Source organism: Artemia sp. Qi Xiang Cuo, chromosome 4 (genome assembly GCF_049724085.1).
Source record: "Artemia sp. Qi Xiang Cuo chromosome 4, ASM4972408v1, whole genome shotgun sequence".
Lineage (NCBI taxonomy): Eukaryota > Metazoa > Arthropoda > Branchiopoda > Anostraca > Artemiidae > Artemia > Artemia sp. Qi Xiang Cuo.
The window spans coordinates 33,085,247-33,104,117 of NC_142797.1; the positions used below are offsets into that span (position 1 = coordinate 33,085,247).

General features: G+C 34.3%; 1 protein-coding gene across 2 annotated transcripts in view; it reads left to right on the forward strand.

Moving 5' to 3' along the window:
- Nucleotides 1-63: 63 nt before the first annotated feature.
- LOC148953028 (ubiquitin thioesterase trabid-like) overlaps nucleotides 64-18,871 on the forward strand; it is an 83,659-nt gene continuing 64,851 nt past the window's right edge. For both annotated transcript variants that reach the window (XM_089088239.1, XM_089088238.1), the window contains exons 1-3: nucleotides 64-144; nucleotides 12,038-12,304; nucleotides 17,232-17,448. In XM_089088239.1, coding sequence (XP_088944365.1) covers nucleotides 128-144; nucleotides 12,038-12,304; nucleotides 17,232-17,448 — 501 coding nt within the window. In that variant the 5' untranslated portion in view covers nucleotides 64-127. The remainder of the gene's footprint in view (nucleotides 145-12,037; nucleotides 12,305-17,231; nucleotides 17,449-18,871) is intronic.

Here is an 18,871-nt window from a genome sequence, read left to right on the forward strand (position 1 = left end):
GTCCCCGGCTTTTTATTTGGTCATTTTTGGCAGCAATGGATTTGATGAAGCATATGAATATATTTTAGACAAAAAAGTAGGCAAATAAAAGTATTGAGGTTAAACATTTATTAACAGAAGTTTGTGCATGTTTCAGGGACAGAGGTAAGCAAAGATTTGAGAGGCTTGTCGTGATATTTTAGAAGTTCAAGGATTAGAAACCTTCAATTTTTTTCTTACTAGCCTAGGCCTATTTATAGGCTAGCCTAGATGTATAGCTAGGCAATGCCTGCAGTGAACAGTTTTGTAGTCTAGGTATTATCATAGTCATATAGCACTAGTTGGATTGAAAAAAGAGAATCATACCTGTATGTCTTCAATTCAATGTGTTTTCCTCTATGTTTTCTTTCAAAATTTTCTTTGTGCTTAATGCTAGGCTAATCATCATTTGGTTCATATTGTTGAGATCTTAGGGCTTAAGAGGTTACATAGGTCTTTCTTATTGGTTTATATCCATCTGAACTCATAGAGATTATTACAGGTCATCACAGGTTAGGGTAAAATTCTAGTTTAGCTACTTTTTGCTATCTAGGAAAGGAGTTAAGCTAGGAAGATGAAACTTTCAGGGATGGGTCTACAGACTAGAGTATGTCATGGGAAGGTATTTTGAAGTTCCTACCTTCACCCCTGCTCCCTCTAGAGGGCAGTGACCTGTGATGACATTTAAAAATCTTTCTGTTATAAAAGTGAAACCTTGCAAAATTGATCTTCTGCTTCATTGAAGGGTCAATATCTACAAAATCATATTATTGAGTTAGGACAAAAGTGAATACACCATTTATGCCTTTTTTTATGCTGATTACGCATATAATAAGCATTTCTATCGGAAATGAGTTTCCGCCCCCCCCCCCCCCTATATAGGCCAATTCGGGGTTAGGTTTAGCCTATATAGGGGGGGCTGAAATTCATTTCCGATAGAAATGCTTATTATATTCGTAATCAGCATAAAAAAGGCATTGAATGGTGTATTCACTTTATTCCTAACTCAATAATATGATTTCCTAGATATTGACCCATTGAAGTACAACAAAACTGTTTTCAGTTTTGTAGCTTTGCTTGGTCCTAATTTATGAGGTTTCACAAGATCTACAAATGCATTTCCTCAATTTAGAAAAAAAACCTATTGAAATGGCTTAAAATTTTACTTAAATTACAGGAATTTTATTTTCAGAGCTAAAAATTACAGGAATTTTATTTTCAGAGTCTTATATCCACCACACTCAAGTTCTGTCAAGAAGTGAAGTTTGGTTAATGCTAATGAAATAAAACAAAATATGATGAGAATATAATACTTTATCAACAAAATTATAAAAACTTCAATGTAGAAATATGTGCCCAGAATGCAGAAATGTCATTAAGAATTGCATTAAAATTAGCTCTGCCTTCTGCTGTTGCTGCTGCCTGCCACATGTACTCTGCTAGGTATGATTTTAAATGATGGTGGGATGTACCTTGGTGCTGTTTATTCCTCCACTTTTCCCACAATCTCTCTACTTTGTGGATAGATGCACTGGTTTCTGGGTCAAGAAACTTTCTTTTGTGGTTCACAGTCAAGTGTATGAAACCTGCTTGCTCCAGCTCAGTTGTTTTGTAGCCCCTTCAACAATCTGAAATGATTATTGATCCTGGCTCAATGTGAAGCTTAATTTGTTGGAGTAAAGTTTCAAACTGATTGAACTTCACCCCATGGTGTGAAACTCTGGTTCTACTCAGAGGAAGACCTTGAGTATGTTGGATATAAGACACAAGTACCCTAAAACCAGAGAAAAATGCAGTGATAACTGAAAATTAAGGTAAAATGTTATTTTGTCAGATTTTCAATAGGTAGACCGATCAAGTAGGCAGATTTCTAAAACTTAGAAATCAGAAGAGGGTTAATATAGAAGCTTGGCAAAACCTTCCTGGAATATGATTTTGACCCTGTATTCATTACTGAAAGTTTCATTTTTGTTACCTAACCCCATTCCAAGAAAGGAAAAAGTAGCTAAACTAGAATTTTACCTAGGTTAGTGCTCTCTGGAGGAAGAACAAGTAGGGATAAAGGCTAAAAAATATTTTCTCATTGCATCATCAAGGCTCTGAATACATTCCTAATAAGTGCATTCACCTAATAATACTCTTTACCAAGATAGAAAAAGGCTCTAAACTAGAATTCTACCTTTGTTAAAATTGGTTTTGAACTGGTCAATGCTTAGTTGGCAATTTTTTTTTTTTAATAATTTCAAATAATATTTTTTAATTCCTGACTCAGAAGATATCCAGTTTAGTATAGGAGCTATGATATATTTCTATATTAATGTAGTAGATAAATAGGACCATTATGGGAAGTGTGGTGCATTGTGAGAGTAGCAATCATAATTGTTGAAGTGAAGCATACAATGAGAAATCAAATATTACTGTAGCCTATTTATTTCACTGATAAGATATTTCTGGTCAGCAGAATTCACATGAGAGTTTGTTTATTAGTTTAAACAAAGTGAATGGAAGTGGTTTATATCTAGAGAATCTTTTGAGTGCTTTTTTTGTGCATGTTATGAAGTTTTTTTTTTTTTTTAACATTTATATCTCCAGAGAATGAAAATACAGCTGTAATAGCTATTACCTTAACTTGCAGTTTAGAGCAATCTAAGGATTTCTCCTTGTAGAGCTCCAGATTTGATGATTTGAGTTTTTTTATAAGTTCTTTAGTGACCAGGTGCAGTATGATGACCAATAGCTTCCCAATTGATTTTACACTCTCTGGAGGACTGCTTAACATCCAGTCTTGGTTTGAGTCATGACACTTTATGATTGTCTTAGAGGAGAGGGAGGCAAAATTGCATGGTGGTGACTTTTTGACAAGGGGTACATTGTCTAGTAGTTTTGAGGTAATCCATTCAACAAATTCCCATTAGATTCCCTTCATGTGATGCACATTTTCCACAGGTTTTAGATTTTGGATTTTGGACACAACCAAGAAAAGAAGTAAAAAAGTTTTTATATGCTCCCTGGAAATGCTGACACATTTAGTCTTTGTCAAATATTTTAAAAGTTATTGTAACTCTTGGGCTGTAAGCACTGTAAAGAGATTTAACCAGTGCAATCATAATCAAAAATATATCTGTACTACATTCTTGGCATGTATAAAAACTCTCATTTTCTCTCCCATTAGTGATTCAGTGTAAATCTCTCAGTCACTGAATAATGGTAGGAATTTTTTTTATTCATAAATGCAAAAGCAGAAAGAAATGGGGTGAGCTGGCAAAGTGGTTCACTACTGTCCCATCTCACAGGTATGACTTAACTGAGGGGTCAATCCAGGATTTCTAAGGGGGGGGGGGTTGGATTAAATTTTACCACATACAGAAATTTCTAGTGCTAACTTCTAATCAACATTACAACAGGGAAATAGCTTGAATTTTGTAAATAGTGGGAGAGAGATCTGCAAAGGGGCAGGATTATTTGAAATTTGTCACAAAATGTTTTACCATAAAGGGACAACCTAATAGTTTTAGCACATATTAAAGTTCTTAATTTAAGAAATTTTTTCCATAAAATAAGTTTTTCAAAGAAAAGTAAAGAGTTCATTAAGCCAAGACTAAGTAAAAATAAAGTCAAATAATCTTCCAAGTGTAAAACTACCGCAAATCACTATCAGTAAATACATGAAACTCAAAACAAACAGAAATTACAATAAATAGCCAAGTCAAACTCAGAACAAGCCAAAATTGACATGAGTAGGGCTGTTAACCCCCAAAACCAGTACACAATTTGTGCTTTACTGAAAAAAAAACAAATGACTGTGGATTGTCAGTTTAATTAACATATACTGTTATTTATTCCTTAAAGTTTTGATAATTTTTTATTTTTGTTTTATTTGTTTTATTCAATAAAGGAGGAAGCCATAGGCTTGTTGCATAACAACACAAAAAAATAACAGCTCAAACAGCAACACTGCAAAACACAAAAAGAAGTAAAACAAAAAAATATTCATAAATAAAAAACAACTATGCAACAACTATATCACTGAAACTGTTTTTTATAGAGCTCAGTTTCAACAAGAGCACTCTTAAATGATTGCACTGTTTGCGTAGAAACTATGGTATCAGATAAACTATTCCAAAGTTTAGTTGCACTGTTAACAAAGATAGATTGACCTATTTTCTTGAGCACTTGTGGCTGATACAGTTTATACAAGTTTTGTCGAGTGGCTGAGTAATGACTAAGTTTGAAAAAATCAGCCCAGTCCACATTATTGACACCCTTCATAATATGGAATGTATTGATCAGGTCAATCCTATCCCATTGAAACTCCAGAGAAGGAAGTCCCAAACACTCCAGTCAATGCTGATATGGTAAATGGCTCAAATATGGCACTAACTTTGACGCCCAATGTTGAACCCTTTCAATTTGCTGCAAGTCACATTTCCATGTATGATACCACACAGAGGATCAATATTCTACCACCAGGTATACTATTGTGTTGTATAGTGTCATAAAAGTGTGAAAGTTAAATTTCATGAAACTTCTCTTAATCCGAAGCAGACTGTAATTAGCATTTCATGAAATTATTGACATGTGCTTGTGAAACTTCAACTGGTTATCAAAGTGGATACCTAAATCCCTTACTGAAGATGAAACAGGTGTATCACCAAGAAAATAATGATAAGTCAAGCCTTTTGAGAAGTAATGGAGTACAAAACATTTTTGATGGTTTACAAACATGGAGTTCAATTTACACCAATCATTTAGAACATTCAGGTCCTCTTGAATAAGGGTGACATATACCAGAGAGGTAACACTTTTATACAGTTTTATATTGTCTGCAAACAGTTTGACAGTGGAGTGACGAAATACATCAGGCAAATCGTTGACAAACAAACAAAATAACACTGAGCCCAGACAACTACCCTGTGGCACACCATTAAAATTTAGACTCTCACTTGAAAGTGCACTACCAACTATAACTTGCTGGGAACGGCCTAATAAATAATCTGTAATCCATGTTAAAGTTCTACTGCCTAGCTTATACTTTTCACATTTTTCAAGCAACAAACTAATTGAAACTTTGTCAATTGCTTTACCTAAGTCAATGTACAAGCAATCAAACTTTGAACTGAGATCAGCCATATTTTGAAAATCTTTTACAACTTCTAGCAACTGCATATTACATGACCTTTTTTTACTAAAACCATGCTGTGACAGATGCCATAGCTTATTTTGGTTGAAGTAATCCTGTATCTGATATACAACAATCTTTTCAAGAACTCTTGACAAAATTGAAAATTAAGGTGTTTGAAATTGGACGATAATTTCTAAATTGGGATTTAGATCCTCCTTTGTGGAGTGGCTTTACAACTGCTTTTTTCCACGCTGCAGGGCATTTACCACTCAATAGACAGTGGTTAAACAAAAACACAAGAGGTTCAGCTAACACGTGGCTGTCTTCTGAGGAAAAGTGTTAGAAATACCATCTATATCTGGAGCTTTATTAATGGAAAGGTCACAGAGAATTTTTAAAACCTGCACTGAAGAAATATCAGAGTCATTGAAGGGCACTTTGTCTGCTGAAACAAATTTGGTAAAATGGGGTGGACTGCATGCATGGACATCATTTGGATTTGCAGAAACCGGCAAAAACACTTTATTAAACACATCAGCCTTTTTCTGATCATCACTTATTAATTCACTTGTAGTTGGGTCATCAAAAATGCACAAATCAGTTGAGGAGTCAGTCTTATTTCTATTGACATACTTCCAAAACTTCATTGGACACCCTTGAATAGTAGTAATGATAGATGATTCGAGTGATTCCCGGCTTACACATAGAGAACAAGTGGCGTGATTCCAAGCCATTTTATATGCACACCACAAGTCTTCATTTTTTTCCAACATATACTGTCTCCATTGTTTACTTTTAACACTAATAGCATCAAGTACAAATTTTGGCAGTCGTCTTCTTCTTCTTAAACCTTCTTTTATGTAATAACGTGGAACGAACCTATCACATGCATCTTTTATAACCTCTTGGATGAACTCAAAAGCAACATCCACATCCGCATTACTAGACTGAAGCTCCTCAACAATAGAAACAGAACGGATAAAGTCTTGAATTTCATCGAAACAACCCTTGCTGTAATCATAATAAAGTTTAGAACCAGAGCTCACTGCTGCACTTACATTCATTGATAGAGACATAACTACATTGCCGCTTTTACCTAGATGTGGCAGCATCTTAAGGTCTAGTATGTTTTCTGGAGATTTCGTGATCACCAAATCCAGTACATGGGGAGTGGAATTGCTTCTGAGTCTTGTGGGATCCACAATATGCTGGTGCAGAAAGCTGTCCTGTAAGGTTTGCACAAGTTTAAAAGTAAGAAAATAAGTTTTAAGTAAAATTTTCTTACTTTGAAAGTAAGAAAAATGAAAACATTCCAAATGTATTTTGTTTTCAGTAAAGCAAAAATTGTGTTCTGGACTAGAGAAGGCATGGGGTTTATCAGCCCTATTCATGCTAATTTTTGCTTGTTTTTAGTTTGACTCAGCTGTTTATTGTAATTTCTGTTCATTTTGAGTTTTATTTATTTATTCATGGTGATTTTTGGAAGATTATTTGACTTTATTTTTACTCATTCTAGGCTTAATGGAGTTCTTTGCTTTTCTTTGAAAAACCTGTTTTGTGGAAAAGTTTTTAAATTAATTTCTGTTTGTTTTTTATTGACATAGTCTTTTTCACAGAATTTTTTATTATATCTTTTCAGTTTATTTTCTGTAAGAATCCATAGTATGGCTATTTGTACACTGAAGAAACTTTTTCAATGATTTTTAATCCTTACACAAACAATATTAATTTTATAGCTTCTAAAGTTGAACTGAACAATGAAACTTAATATAATTCCCAAAAGATTCTATCTATGCTCTTTTACAACCTGAATACACTTACACTCTTTGTATTTATTTAAATTGTAAGAGCAGAAGTAGTAATAGTGGTATCCCCAAAAATTTTCAATTTAATATCCCCAGTTGCTCTCAATATATTGCTGAGGTGTCTTATTGGCAACCATAAACACAATGCCTTTGATTTATTTTAAAGCATAATGTGCCAACTACATAATTGTGGGGGGTTGACATGCCTAATATCCCTAAGGACATGGTTGCTGGACCATTCTACTCTGCTGAACAAAATACCTGTCTCAAAATTTTGACTTAACATGTTTGGAAAATAAATGGCCTTAAGAGAAAGGCTGCTTGCCCTCCAATCACTTGTTACTTTTAAAAAGGGCACTAGAAGTTTTATTTTTCAATTAAGTTAGCTTCTTTAAAAGTTTCAATGATATTTACTAGCTATTACAGATTGGTTCTCCCTATGGTATTGCTTAAAACTCCCAAATGTCCCCTAAAAGTTTCATCTTAAGACCTTTAGCATTAACTGTATTGGTAAATTTAAAAGTGTACATATTGTGCCTTCTGGCACAGTTCAAAATCCCCCACAACTTACCCTTATAGGTCTAAATTAATAATATAAGTTGTTCTTCAGATATTACTTTGTCACCTTTTTGAAAGTCCACGTGCTCATAGTTTGTTTTGATTTATTTCAACATCTGCCTAAATATTCCTTCAAAGCTTCACCTTAATACCCTTAGCTTGCACAGTAGCACTAGTTGTAGTAGTATGTGCACAGCACCTATGGTTTGTTCAGCATCCCCTTCATCACATGCTGCAAGTCTCAGCTTAATACATACCATCAACCATTCCTTAAGTATTTCTGATGCGTCCGCTTGACAACATCAGTGGGCACAATGTTTCTCGAATTAATTCCATACAGTTTCTGTATATCCCAAATTTGTTGGTTCAATATCGTTTGCATTAACAGAAGTAGCAGTAACAGTAGCTGTAGAATTCATAGTAGTAGCCTAAGCTTTAGTGGCAGTAGTAGTTATAATAGTAACAGTAGTTGTAGTATGAGTAGAAGCAGTAGCACTAGGATGCAAATATTTTCTTTTGGTTCGCTCAACATCTTTCACAACAAGCCCTGCTAGTTTCAACTTGACACACACAGCTGCTACTAAGACACCGCTTTTACAACCTTTTGACAACCTGCATACAGAGGGTGTGTTCTGATTCAGTACATCTTCCCCCCTCAAAATTTCACCTTCATGGCCTTAGGCATATTTGTAATAGTAGTCACAGTAGTAGTATTGATATTACTAGTATTAGTATTGAATAGCAGTAGTACTACTAGCAGCAGTAGTGATAAACTATTGCCTTTTGATCAGTTGAACATCCCTCTCATCAAGTCCTGGAAGTTTTAACTGAATATAATTAGCCATTGCAATGGCATTGCTGATATGTCCTTTTGATAACCTGTATGTTCATATACTTTTTGAAACTTTCATCTCAATGCTCTTAGCCTGACAAGTAGTTGCAATAGGAGTAGTAGTAGTAAATGTAGCAGTAACAGTAGTATTAGCAGTAGTAGTCAATGTAACATTAACAGTAGTATTAGCTGTAATTTGCACATATTGCCTTTTGGTGATATGATCTTTCCCTTTAAGTATTCTCTGAAAGTTTCAGCTTCAATACCCTAATCAATTCTTGAGATATGCTATTTTGACAATGTGCATGCACATAACATCTTTTGATTTAGTTCAAATTTCCACTTAATCCTGTAAGTGGATTAGTGTGGTAGTAGTAGTTGTAGTAGTATTGATTGCATGCAAACATTGCCTTTTTGATCATTTCCCTTATCATTTCCTGAACTTTCCAAATTAATATAGGCCTACTCAGTTATTTTTGTTTTGTACCCTTTTGAAAATCCCTATACATATAACATAATTTGATTTAGTTCAACACTCCCCTCAGCATTCACTGAAAGGCTCACCAGAATACCCTTTGTCTTCTTGGAAAGTAAAGTTCAAACATGCATACCTTTCTCAATAACATATATTATGTGTAAACAATGAACAAATTGAATAACTTACAGCCCTTATCCTGAGGACTGTGGGGAGGTTGACATTCCCAATACTTGACCTTTCAACAATACCTGACAAAATAGCTCTCTTAAAATTTTGATTGGATATGTTTTGGGGAATGATAGGATGGGAGGGGGGAGGAACGATGTCCCTCCATTCACTTTTGACTCTTAAAAAGGGCACTAAAACTTCTGACTTCCAATCAAATGAGCTCCATCCGATCCAAAGTTTATGCAACTACCTGTTCCATAAAAACCTTATATGCCCTGGGCATGATTTACAGCCATTGCCCAAGGGCTCTGGGGGATTGTGTCCATCCTAAAGACATTGTCATATGATTTTTGGACTATTTGTATCAAAATGGCTATCTCTCAATTTCAGTTGAATTTGTTTTGAGAAAAGAGGATGTCAGGGAGGGGGGCTAGTTGCTCTTTATCATGTTTGACTTTTAAAAGGGAACTAGAACTATACATTTCAAATCAAATGAGCCTCTTCTAAAGTTCATACGGCCATCTCTTCCATAAGAACCTCATATACCCCGGAGGCACAATTTACAACCATTACCCCCAAACTCTGGGGGAATCTGTCCCCCTCAAAGGCCTTATTTATATGATCTTTGGACTATTTTTGAACAGATGGATATCTCAAAATTTTTTATCAGATGCATTTGTGGAAAATAAAACATAGGAGGGGGGCTGCCTCAATGACTTTGACTCTTGAAAAGGAACTAGAACATCTGATTTCCAATCAAATAAGCTCCCTCCAGAGGTTATATGCCCACCCTTTCCATAAAACCTTATATGCCCTTGAGGCATAACTTATAACCCTTGTGCTAAGGGTTCTGGGGGGGGGGTGAGGTGTCGTTCTCAAAGACATAATTTCCAGACCCTGCAACTATGCTGAACAAAATGGCTATTTCAAAATTTTGATTAAATGTGTTTTGGAAATTGATGGGCATAGGGGGGGGGGGGTTGCTGCCCTCCAATCACTTGAGTATTAGAAAAGGCCCTTTCAATTTCTAATCAAATGAGCCTTTTTTGAAGTTTCTATGACAACAAATAGCCATCTCAAAATTTCTATCAGATGCATTTTGGGAAAATACTAGGTGTGCTGGGTAATATCTGCCCTCTGGTCACTTTGAATCTTAAAAAGGGTACCCAGTAAATCACATTTGTCAGGCAGATACCTTGGAAGTTGAATGTAATAGTAGTGAGATAGAACTTTTCTACAAATCTAATATTCAAAAACCATAAGTGAGATTCTCTTTTTTTGATTCATTCTGACCCTTATGGTTGCATGTCTTGTAACCACATATTTTTTTCATATTTTACTTGTGGTAATTTTTGCTGCTGCTTATCTTTTAACTGCATGTTTCTTTGCTCATCACTTTTGTTTTTGACTCATTGCAATTTTTGTTTTCGAAAGTATTCTAACCATACATTTCTATGTTTTTTCATTTTCGTTTATCATTACTTTAGACATTTTCAATTTGCTTGACCTTAGCTGCTCGGATTTGTCTTGTCACATTTGATGGTCTGGATTGTTCATTTTAACATGTTGTGAATTTACATATCTCAGGTTGTCCTCTTGATTTTGTCTCATTTTGAGCAATTGTTAATTTTACCATTTTCCTCTAGGCAATATGAAACTGCTGAAAACGGATTTTGTAGATAGACTCATTACACTTGGGGGTTTGTGCTTAGCTATGTTTCTTGTGTAATCTTGCATGTGTCATAGATACTCAAAACAATAATATCACTCCTGAGCCAAAAAAGATGTATTTATGCTCTTGAAATGTGCTCATAAATGTGATATCACTCATAGGATTTTTTTTTTTTTTTAATTAACGCTCTTACGAAATTTTCTCAAGCTCATGGCCCATTGTCAAAGAATAGGGATGAATCCTTTTACTAGACAATGATAAAAACAATCAAAAAATATACTGGATATTTCAATTACATGTACGTGATCGTCATCAGTAGAAATGCTGTCTATCTGCTGGTGACGATCACTCTATATGTGATCAAAATACCTGGGATATTTTTTATTGTTTTTTTTTTTGCTGTCTAATGAAAGGATCTGAACTGTTATTCATCGTCACTGGAAAGGTAGTTTTGTATTCGAAATTACCTAAGTCTGAAGTTTCTTTCTTGTTGTCTTTGAAATAGAGTTTAAAATTGTGAATGCTGTAAGAATAGCTATTTTCCTTAATCAGTTTTATCAAAGCAAAAGTAGGCTATTTTTTTTCAGTTTAATTTCAATGACAATAAACTGCTGTTGTTGCATGTTTTTAAAATGGTTACAAAAACTATTGCTTTTTAGTTACAGGACTTATTAATCAGTTTAGATTTGTTGCTTTACAAGAAGCGATTTACAAGTAGAACCAAAGACACTATACATACAAAGTTATGGGAAAATACAGAATTTCCTGATACTTGAGTTTGATGTACCCTATATCCTAAAAAATGCTGGTAAGAGCAAAGGGTCAAAGTACCCACTTCCTAAAAAAGAGCCAAAATTGCAAGTTTTTCTGCCCCTCCCCTTCTTAAGGAAAAACATTCTGATAGTCTTAGCTCCAAACTGCCTTCCCTGCCACAATTTTAAAGGTCAGAACTTTGTCAATCTATGTGCAAAAGTGTCTTAAGATTCTATGGTATGTAATCAGGTATCTGGCACTAGAAGATAATTGTAAAAAAAAAAATAAAAAAATTATATGTGGCTCTTCAGCATTTCCTTTTACAGCAAATAGGAGTCTTTTTGTTGATATAACATTAATTAGGTCTATACCCATCATGATTCCCTAAAATATCATGAAGAACAAAACAAAAATTTTAGATTCCATACAGTTCAATAATACTGCAATGTAATGGTCATGTCATACATGGATTTGAAGTTTGGCTATTTCTAAATAACAAGTCATTGACTGTCTATCATCTCAGGTGCTTGGACATGCAAAAAAAAAAAAAAAAAAAAAAAAAAAAAAAAAAAAAAAAAAAAAAAAATGAAGCAATTACTCTGAAAAATAGTATCCCATTTCATTATTCTAGGGCAACCAAACAACCATATGCTTGCAAGATGACCTCTCCAACCAAGTGGAAATGTGACTATTGTACCTTTCTTAACTGGCCGAGTTCACAGAAATGCACCATGTGCCGTGCTCTTAGGCCACTCAGATTAATAAGTCCTACATCAAGCAAGTTAGATATAGCAACAGAATCAAAAATATGTTCTACTCGGGACAGTGCTGACAAAAGTGATGATAATAAGTGGTCTTGTGGTGCTTGTACATACTTGAATTGGCCAAGATCCCTAAGGTAGTATTTATTTGGTGTTAAATATCCAAATTATCTCTAGGCTGATGTCTAAATATGAAAAACATAATCAAATAATTCTTAAGGAAGAATTGCCTCTATATATCGATTGTTTGGCTTGTTCTTAAGCTGTAATGACAATTGAATATTTTGTTGTTGTGCAGTTGTATTTTTATGAAAATGCTGCAATTAATGAAACTGTTTTATCAGAGGCAATGTTATAGCATCGCCTATAGTACAGGCCATAAGGCTTCAATGTTTTATTATTATTGTTCCTTCTTTTTTTTTACCAGAGACACTTTATATGGATAGGGTGGTCGTATAAACTTTAAGGGGGGTCATTCGATTGGAAATTGGACGTTCTTCTGCCCCTTTTAAGAGTCAAAAGTGGTTGGTGGGCAACTAACCCCCTCCCCCTGTTCTTTTCCCCCTAAATACTTTTGATAAAAAAATTTACAATAACTAGGCCTAGTTCATTAAAAATAGTTTAAAGATCAAATTACAAAAATTCCAAGGTCAATACAACCCCCCAGAGCCTGAGGATAGGTGTTGTAAGCTAAGCCCCAGGTGTATTTAAGGTTTTTATCGAAGGGTTGTTAAAATAGCCTAGTTCAAAGATCAAATAAACCTGACCCCCCCCCCTTTCCCTCAAAAAAATATTAACAATATTTCATTCAGAAAATTAAGGGAGCAGACCCCTGACCCTCCATGGCTGGGCCCTCTTCCCCCAGAAAAAAATGAGTACTGGCATTTTATTCCAAAACTTATGGGAGTTAACCCCTGGCTCTATGGCCTGACCTCCTCTTCCAAAAAATTATTGGAAATCTTTTACTCCAAACTTATGGAACCTGACCCCCCCCCCCCCAAAAAAAAAAAGTTAACAATATTTTACTCCAAAACCTATGGGACCTGACCCCAGGCCCACCATGACCTGACTTTGGAATATTGGTAGAATATATAAAAATTCACTCTTTTTTCATTATTATTATTTGTAATACTTTCTCTGTGGCTGCTGAGTTGTGCATGTGAGGGAGGGGGTTTATCTAGGGGGATTCGCGTTGGGAATTTCCTATGGATTGGGGATTTGATGTAGGGGGAATTTTACGCTTTACTGGAAACAAATTATATTAATAAAATATTTTCCTATGTACTTATTACAACATTGAAAATAAAAATTACATTACAATAAACTTTGAACTGATGAGCTTTTAGCAATTAATATAAAATATTCGGTTTAATTTTGATATTTCTTTCCAAGACTGTTCAATACAAATATAGTTTTACTACAAATAAGAGTTACTGCCCCCTTCCCTAACTACAAAAGTCTAAAGCCTACTGTGTCATTCAAGCTTCTCTGAAAACGAATTATATCACAAAAATTTTCTTTTCCAGTTATTACAGCATTGACAACGAAAATAAAAATTACACTGAAATAAAATCTTGAACTGATGAGCTTTCAACAATTTATATCATTATATATTAAATATTCAGTTTGATTTTATTAGTTCTTTCCAAGACTGTTCAAGATACATGTAATTTTCAGTGAAGTGACAATGACGCAGTAGGTTTTAGACTTACGGTTAGGGAAGGAGGCTGTACCCAAACTCTTTTTTTAGGTTTTTGTTCGTTTTAAGCTTCATTTGCATATTCAATTTAAGTTATACTCGTTTTAAGATTCATTTATATTTGTACCTGTTGTATGTTTGTTTGCTATTATTGTTTATTTGATTTTTGTTCGTTTCGGGTTTCATTTATTTTTTTATAGTAATTTCTGATTGTTTTGTGTTTGAATCTTTCTTGGTTTTTATTTTTTCTGATCTTAAGTTTAATATGGCCTTTACTTTTCTTTGAAAAACTTCTTTTTTGGGAAGTTCTTTTTAATTAATAAAGAAAAACAGTCAGCTTATTTTAAGGTAGATATCTTTTGTGCTAAACATGTTCTTATTTGATTACTTTTCAGATCTTTTCTTTTGTTACTTGTCCTTCAATGAATTTATTTTTATTCCTTTGATTTTAACCTCTTTTTAAATGCTTTATGCTCTTGTTTTTTTTTCAACTTCTTACATATTTTTGCCTTCCGACAGCAACAAAAAGCATGGGAAAACAAACAAGAACTTTTAACAAACATAATACAACAGAATCTTACTAAATTGTCAAAACTATATCTAGAGATTTGATTTATTACTATGAAGAAAAACTTCATCAACAATTGTGTCTTTAGTCTAAATATTTCTCATTTATAATTATTAAGAAATCCCAAAACAACAATACAGATAATAGAAAATGTATCAAACAGAAAATACAAAACCAGACAAACGATTTGATCAGGCCTAGTTTTGAATAGTAGGGTATACACTTTGCAGACAAATGTTTTCTCATTTTAAGATATGTTGTTGAGCTAGGTCCATGAAACTTTCAGCTATTTTCAGAACTCAGTATTTAAGCTAATTTTTGAACGTTTTTTCTTTCTGGTTCTAGTATTCCCTTCAAATATAAAAGAAAGTTGTCAAGAAAGCAATTGTTTACCACAGCTCAGATTTCCACAACAAGTTTTAAGATTCAGATCTAATAGACTTGAATCTCTTTTTGAACTCTAACTAATTTCTCTAAGATCTGTCAGAAACGATGGACAGCCGACATCAGAAAACAATAGATCAATAAGACAAGGTTATACTGAATTTTTAGCGAGTAAGTTGGTAAGAAGAGTTACACTTCTAACTCTACGATAAGATCTTCCCATTATAATCTCATTTTTTTTGCTCTTATTAGATAAACTCAATATATTGATACAAGGCGCTTGAATCCAGGGATTTGATTCCAGTCAACCACAATCTACTGTCATATTCTTTTGTCTTTGACTTTCTTGCAGGTAAAAGTGCATCATGACTTGCATATCCGTTTTGTTGATAAAAATTGTGTTGACAGTTTTCATCCAAATGGTTCTTCAAAATTTTACAGTGTTATTCTACAACCATTTGTTTGTTTCTTAACAATTACAGATACGAGGATAAACTAATATTCATGAATTAAGGTTAGAACACAAGGTTTGCTTTGACATATTATGAGACACTATAAAAAAAGTGCAACACTTTTTTTTTTTTTTTTTTTTTTTTTTTTTTTTTTTTTTACTTTAAATGCTCCACCACTTTGTTTGCTAGTCAATTTGAAGCTTTTCTTTTCTGTAGCCGTTTTCCAATGAGGTTTCTCCTCAGTTATATTTTGTTGTTCCTGAAATTTTAATGCTTGTTGTTATCTAATATTAAGGGTGTGCGAAAGCAAAAGATGGCTGTTGGATCCCCCTATTGTACTTCCTGGCTGAAGGGCCTTGAGACAGAGATCAGCACCGCCGGTTTGAACTTTAAGGGTGCAGTGCCGTATCCTTTACCTTCTAACGTTTTGTCTAATATTAACTTTTTTTTAAACTCTACCTTAAATAGTTTTTCTTACTGCTCTTGAATGGTCCAAGTATTAAGTAGCTTTAAGTTTGAGATTTCCTTGCAATGACTAAAACTGTGACAAGCCTACTTTCAGTTTAAAAAGGTGGAAAAAAAAACTTTCTGCGTGCAGCCCTTAAATTTCGAAATTAGTATTGTTGTATTTGCTGTTGACTCATCTAAATATTGATGCCATTGCGTAAAATTGTGTATACTGACCTTGATGACAGATTAAATGTCAAAGTTCTTTTCTACCCGTGATGCAGCAAGTTTTAATGTAGTTCCATTTCCGTCTTTCAATTGGAACAAAAAGCCTGGGAATAAGGAAAATATGCAGACTTTTTTCTCGATTTTGTAAAGATATGCTGCCAAAATATTCACTTGTAAATATCATGAATCTGAGTGTGGTTGTTTGGTGAAGACTCTCCTTCTTATTTTGATATAAAAGACATCATAGGAAAGCAAAGGGTTTCTTCACCTATAAAAGTAATTGTTTGGGAAGATCAATTGTAAAAACAGACAATGACTGCTAACTATTAAATTATTAGTACATAAAGGTACAACCGTTAGAGGGGTTTCGCCTCCTTCCCTCTACTTCCGTGGAGATTTCTGGAGAAACAAATCCAGAAAGGGGGGGGGCTTTAGACTGATTTTGCTTGGTAGAGGAGAGGGCGAAATGAAAAATCTTTTAACCCTTGATTTTTCAGAGCACTCGCTTTTCCTATTTTCTTTCGAGGGGGGTATCTAATCCTTTGGACGGATTCTGTTACCCCCATTGCATATGTATATATGATAATTTCTTTCCTGCTATGACAGGGGCGGGGAGAATCCCTAATCCCTAAGGTCTTCCCAAAGGCTGACTCCCCCCCTCCTAAAGGAAGTGGGTGCGTGTGCTAAAAATTGCTAAATGTTAAAAAAACAAAATAGAATATGGGTAACTGGGGGCGTTTTATTACTAGTATCAGGACCAGTATCCCTCCCTTTCCTTAAGGGAAAATACCCTCTCCCCTTAGAGCCTGGCCTGTGTTGAAAGGGCATTAAACATTTTATTTTATTATTTGAAGTATGGTGAACGTTGGTAACAGGTTTAGCTGTTGGCACAAACTTGCAAAACTAAAAAAACACACTTCAAAATGTTTTTCTAAGGATGAAAATACATCAGAATTTTGTATATTTTTGTAAATTATTAACAAAAATTTCCTTGATTTGTGATCCCCAGATATACCCTCATGGGACCCCTCCCCTGCGCTACCATATGTTTTAATTTACTTGGCTGTTATGACTATTACAGAGTTTTTTTTTCTTTTTTTCCTATCCCCCCCCTCCTGCGCTACCATGTGTTCTAATTTACTTAACTGTTATGACTATATCCTATAGTCAATATCTTACTTCCTGTTTTTGCTATAGCAATGTTTTTCAACATGCGTCAATAAATTACAACAATTTCTTTTTTTGTATTATGAATAAGATATTTATTTTGTCTTAACTTTTGACAGGTGTACTCAATGTCAATCACCCCGGCTAAATGATTCAGATGCAGTTATTGACGCAGATAATATTCATGAAAGAATTGCACCATTGAAATTAACTGGCAGTCCAACAGCTTCCAGAGTTATTCCACCTTCTAATGCCTCTAAAGGTGCATCTCCAGAATTTGAGGCTTGCAATACAAGATCCAACTCTCCCCAGGCGACTTCAAAATGGAAATGCGAGGTAAATAAGAGTAAAAGTATACCGTATGTATCGTTTAAAATTAAATGAAAATGTGTATAAATGGAGAATTTAGCCTTAATTAAAAACCAAGGAAATTACAATAGCTGTCGGATAGAGCTCAGTACAACTACTATTTATTGTTCTGTTACACAAAGAAGTCTCATTGAGTAAATGTATAATATCTGAAAAATCAAATCAATTGTATATAAAAAAAATAATTGTTAAGGAAAGATAAAATCGTATTGACCTTTCCCTTGCTATAAATCTATATCAAATTGTATTATTATTGATTTGTTTTGTTTGTTGAAGCATTTCTTGTTTTGTTGTTTCATTTATGTATTGTATGTAGTCCTCGATTTCGAGGGAAATAAATAATAATCACATTTATAGATAAAATCAAAATTATTTACGACTACAACCCCAATAATGTACTTTTTCGTTATTTGTCATATTGAACAATGCATAGCTTTCCAGCATAAAATTTGTGATTGACCAATTAGAGTCAAGATTTACGCTTTTTTGGTTTATTTTTAATAGAATAGCTTGAAGCTTGGAACAGCGGTGGAAAATGAAAAAACCTAAACGAGATTATAGTTTATTTTTAAGAGACTGGTATCGTCGTTGTTTTAAATTGTTTTGGGAGGAAGAACCTGGTATACGTTTCAATCGTTGGAAAAACAAGAGAGTATGGTTTCTACGTCATCCTTGTGAAGACAAAGGCTATTATGATTATAAAACTACTTATTTTTATTTGGCTGCTAAAGAAAGCGATTTTTCATTTGAGAATTTTGTGTATGATATTACTGCTACTACTACTAACAACTAACTGCAGTACCCAGCCGACTGAGTCCAACAGAGCTACGCAGGCCCCTGCTCCATTCCAATGAATTCAAAGCCTTCCTCTTCACACCTGAACAGTACGTGCCCTGGTCCTTTAAATCTTTCTTTATGACATCCTCCCACCCCAGACGAGGACGACCTGCTTTCCGTTTTGCCCTAGATGGTTGGCCGAAAAGGAAAATCTTCGGCAGTCTGTCATCCTTCATCTGGAGAACATGCCCTAGCCATCTCAACCTTTCTTTAATTATAGCCCTAGAAAGCAGGATTGAACCACATTTTTCGTACAGCCTACTGTTTGAATTACAGCCTACTTTTCGTACACTGTGTGAAGACAAAGTCCATCAAAATGATCCATATAAAGGGGGATAGAACACAACCCTGATTAACTCCTTATTTAATACGAAACCAGCATCTAACCTCATTTCCTACCTTAACCGCGGCAGTGTTATTCTCGTACATAGCACTAATCACTTTAATGTATTTGTCTCGTATACCATACAAGGATAAGACCTTTGCTAAAGCTCTTCTATAAATAGAATCAAACGCTTGTTCATAATTTATAAAACTGAGGACCAAAGGTGTT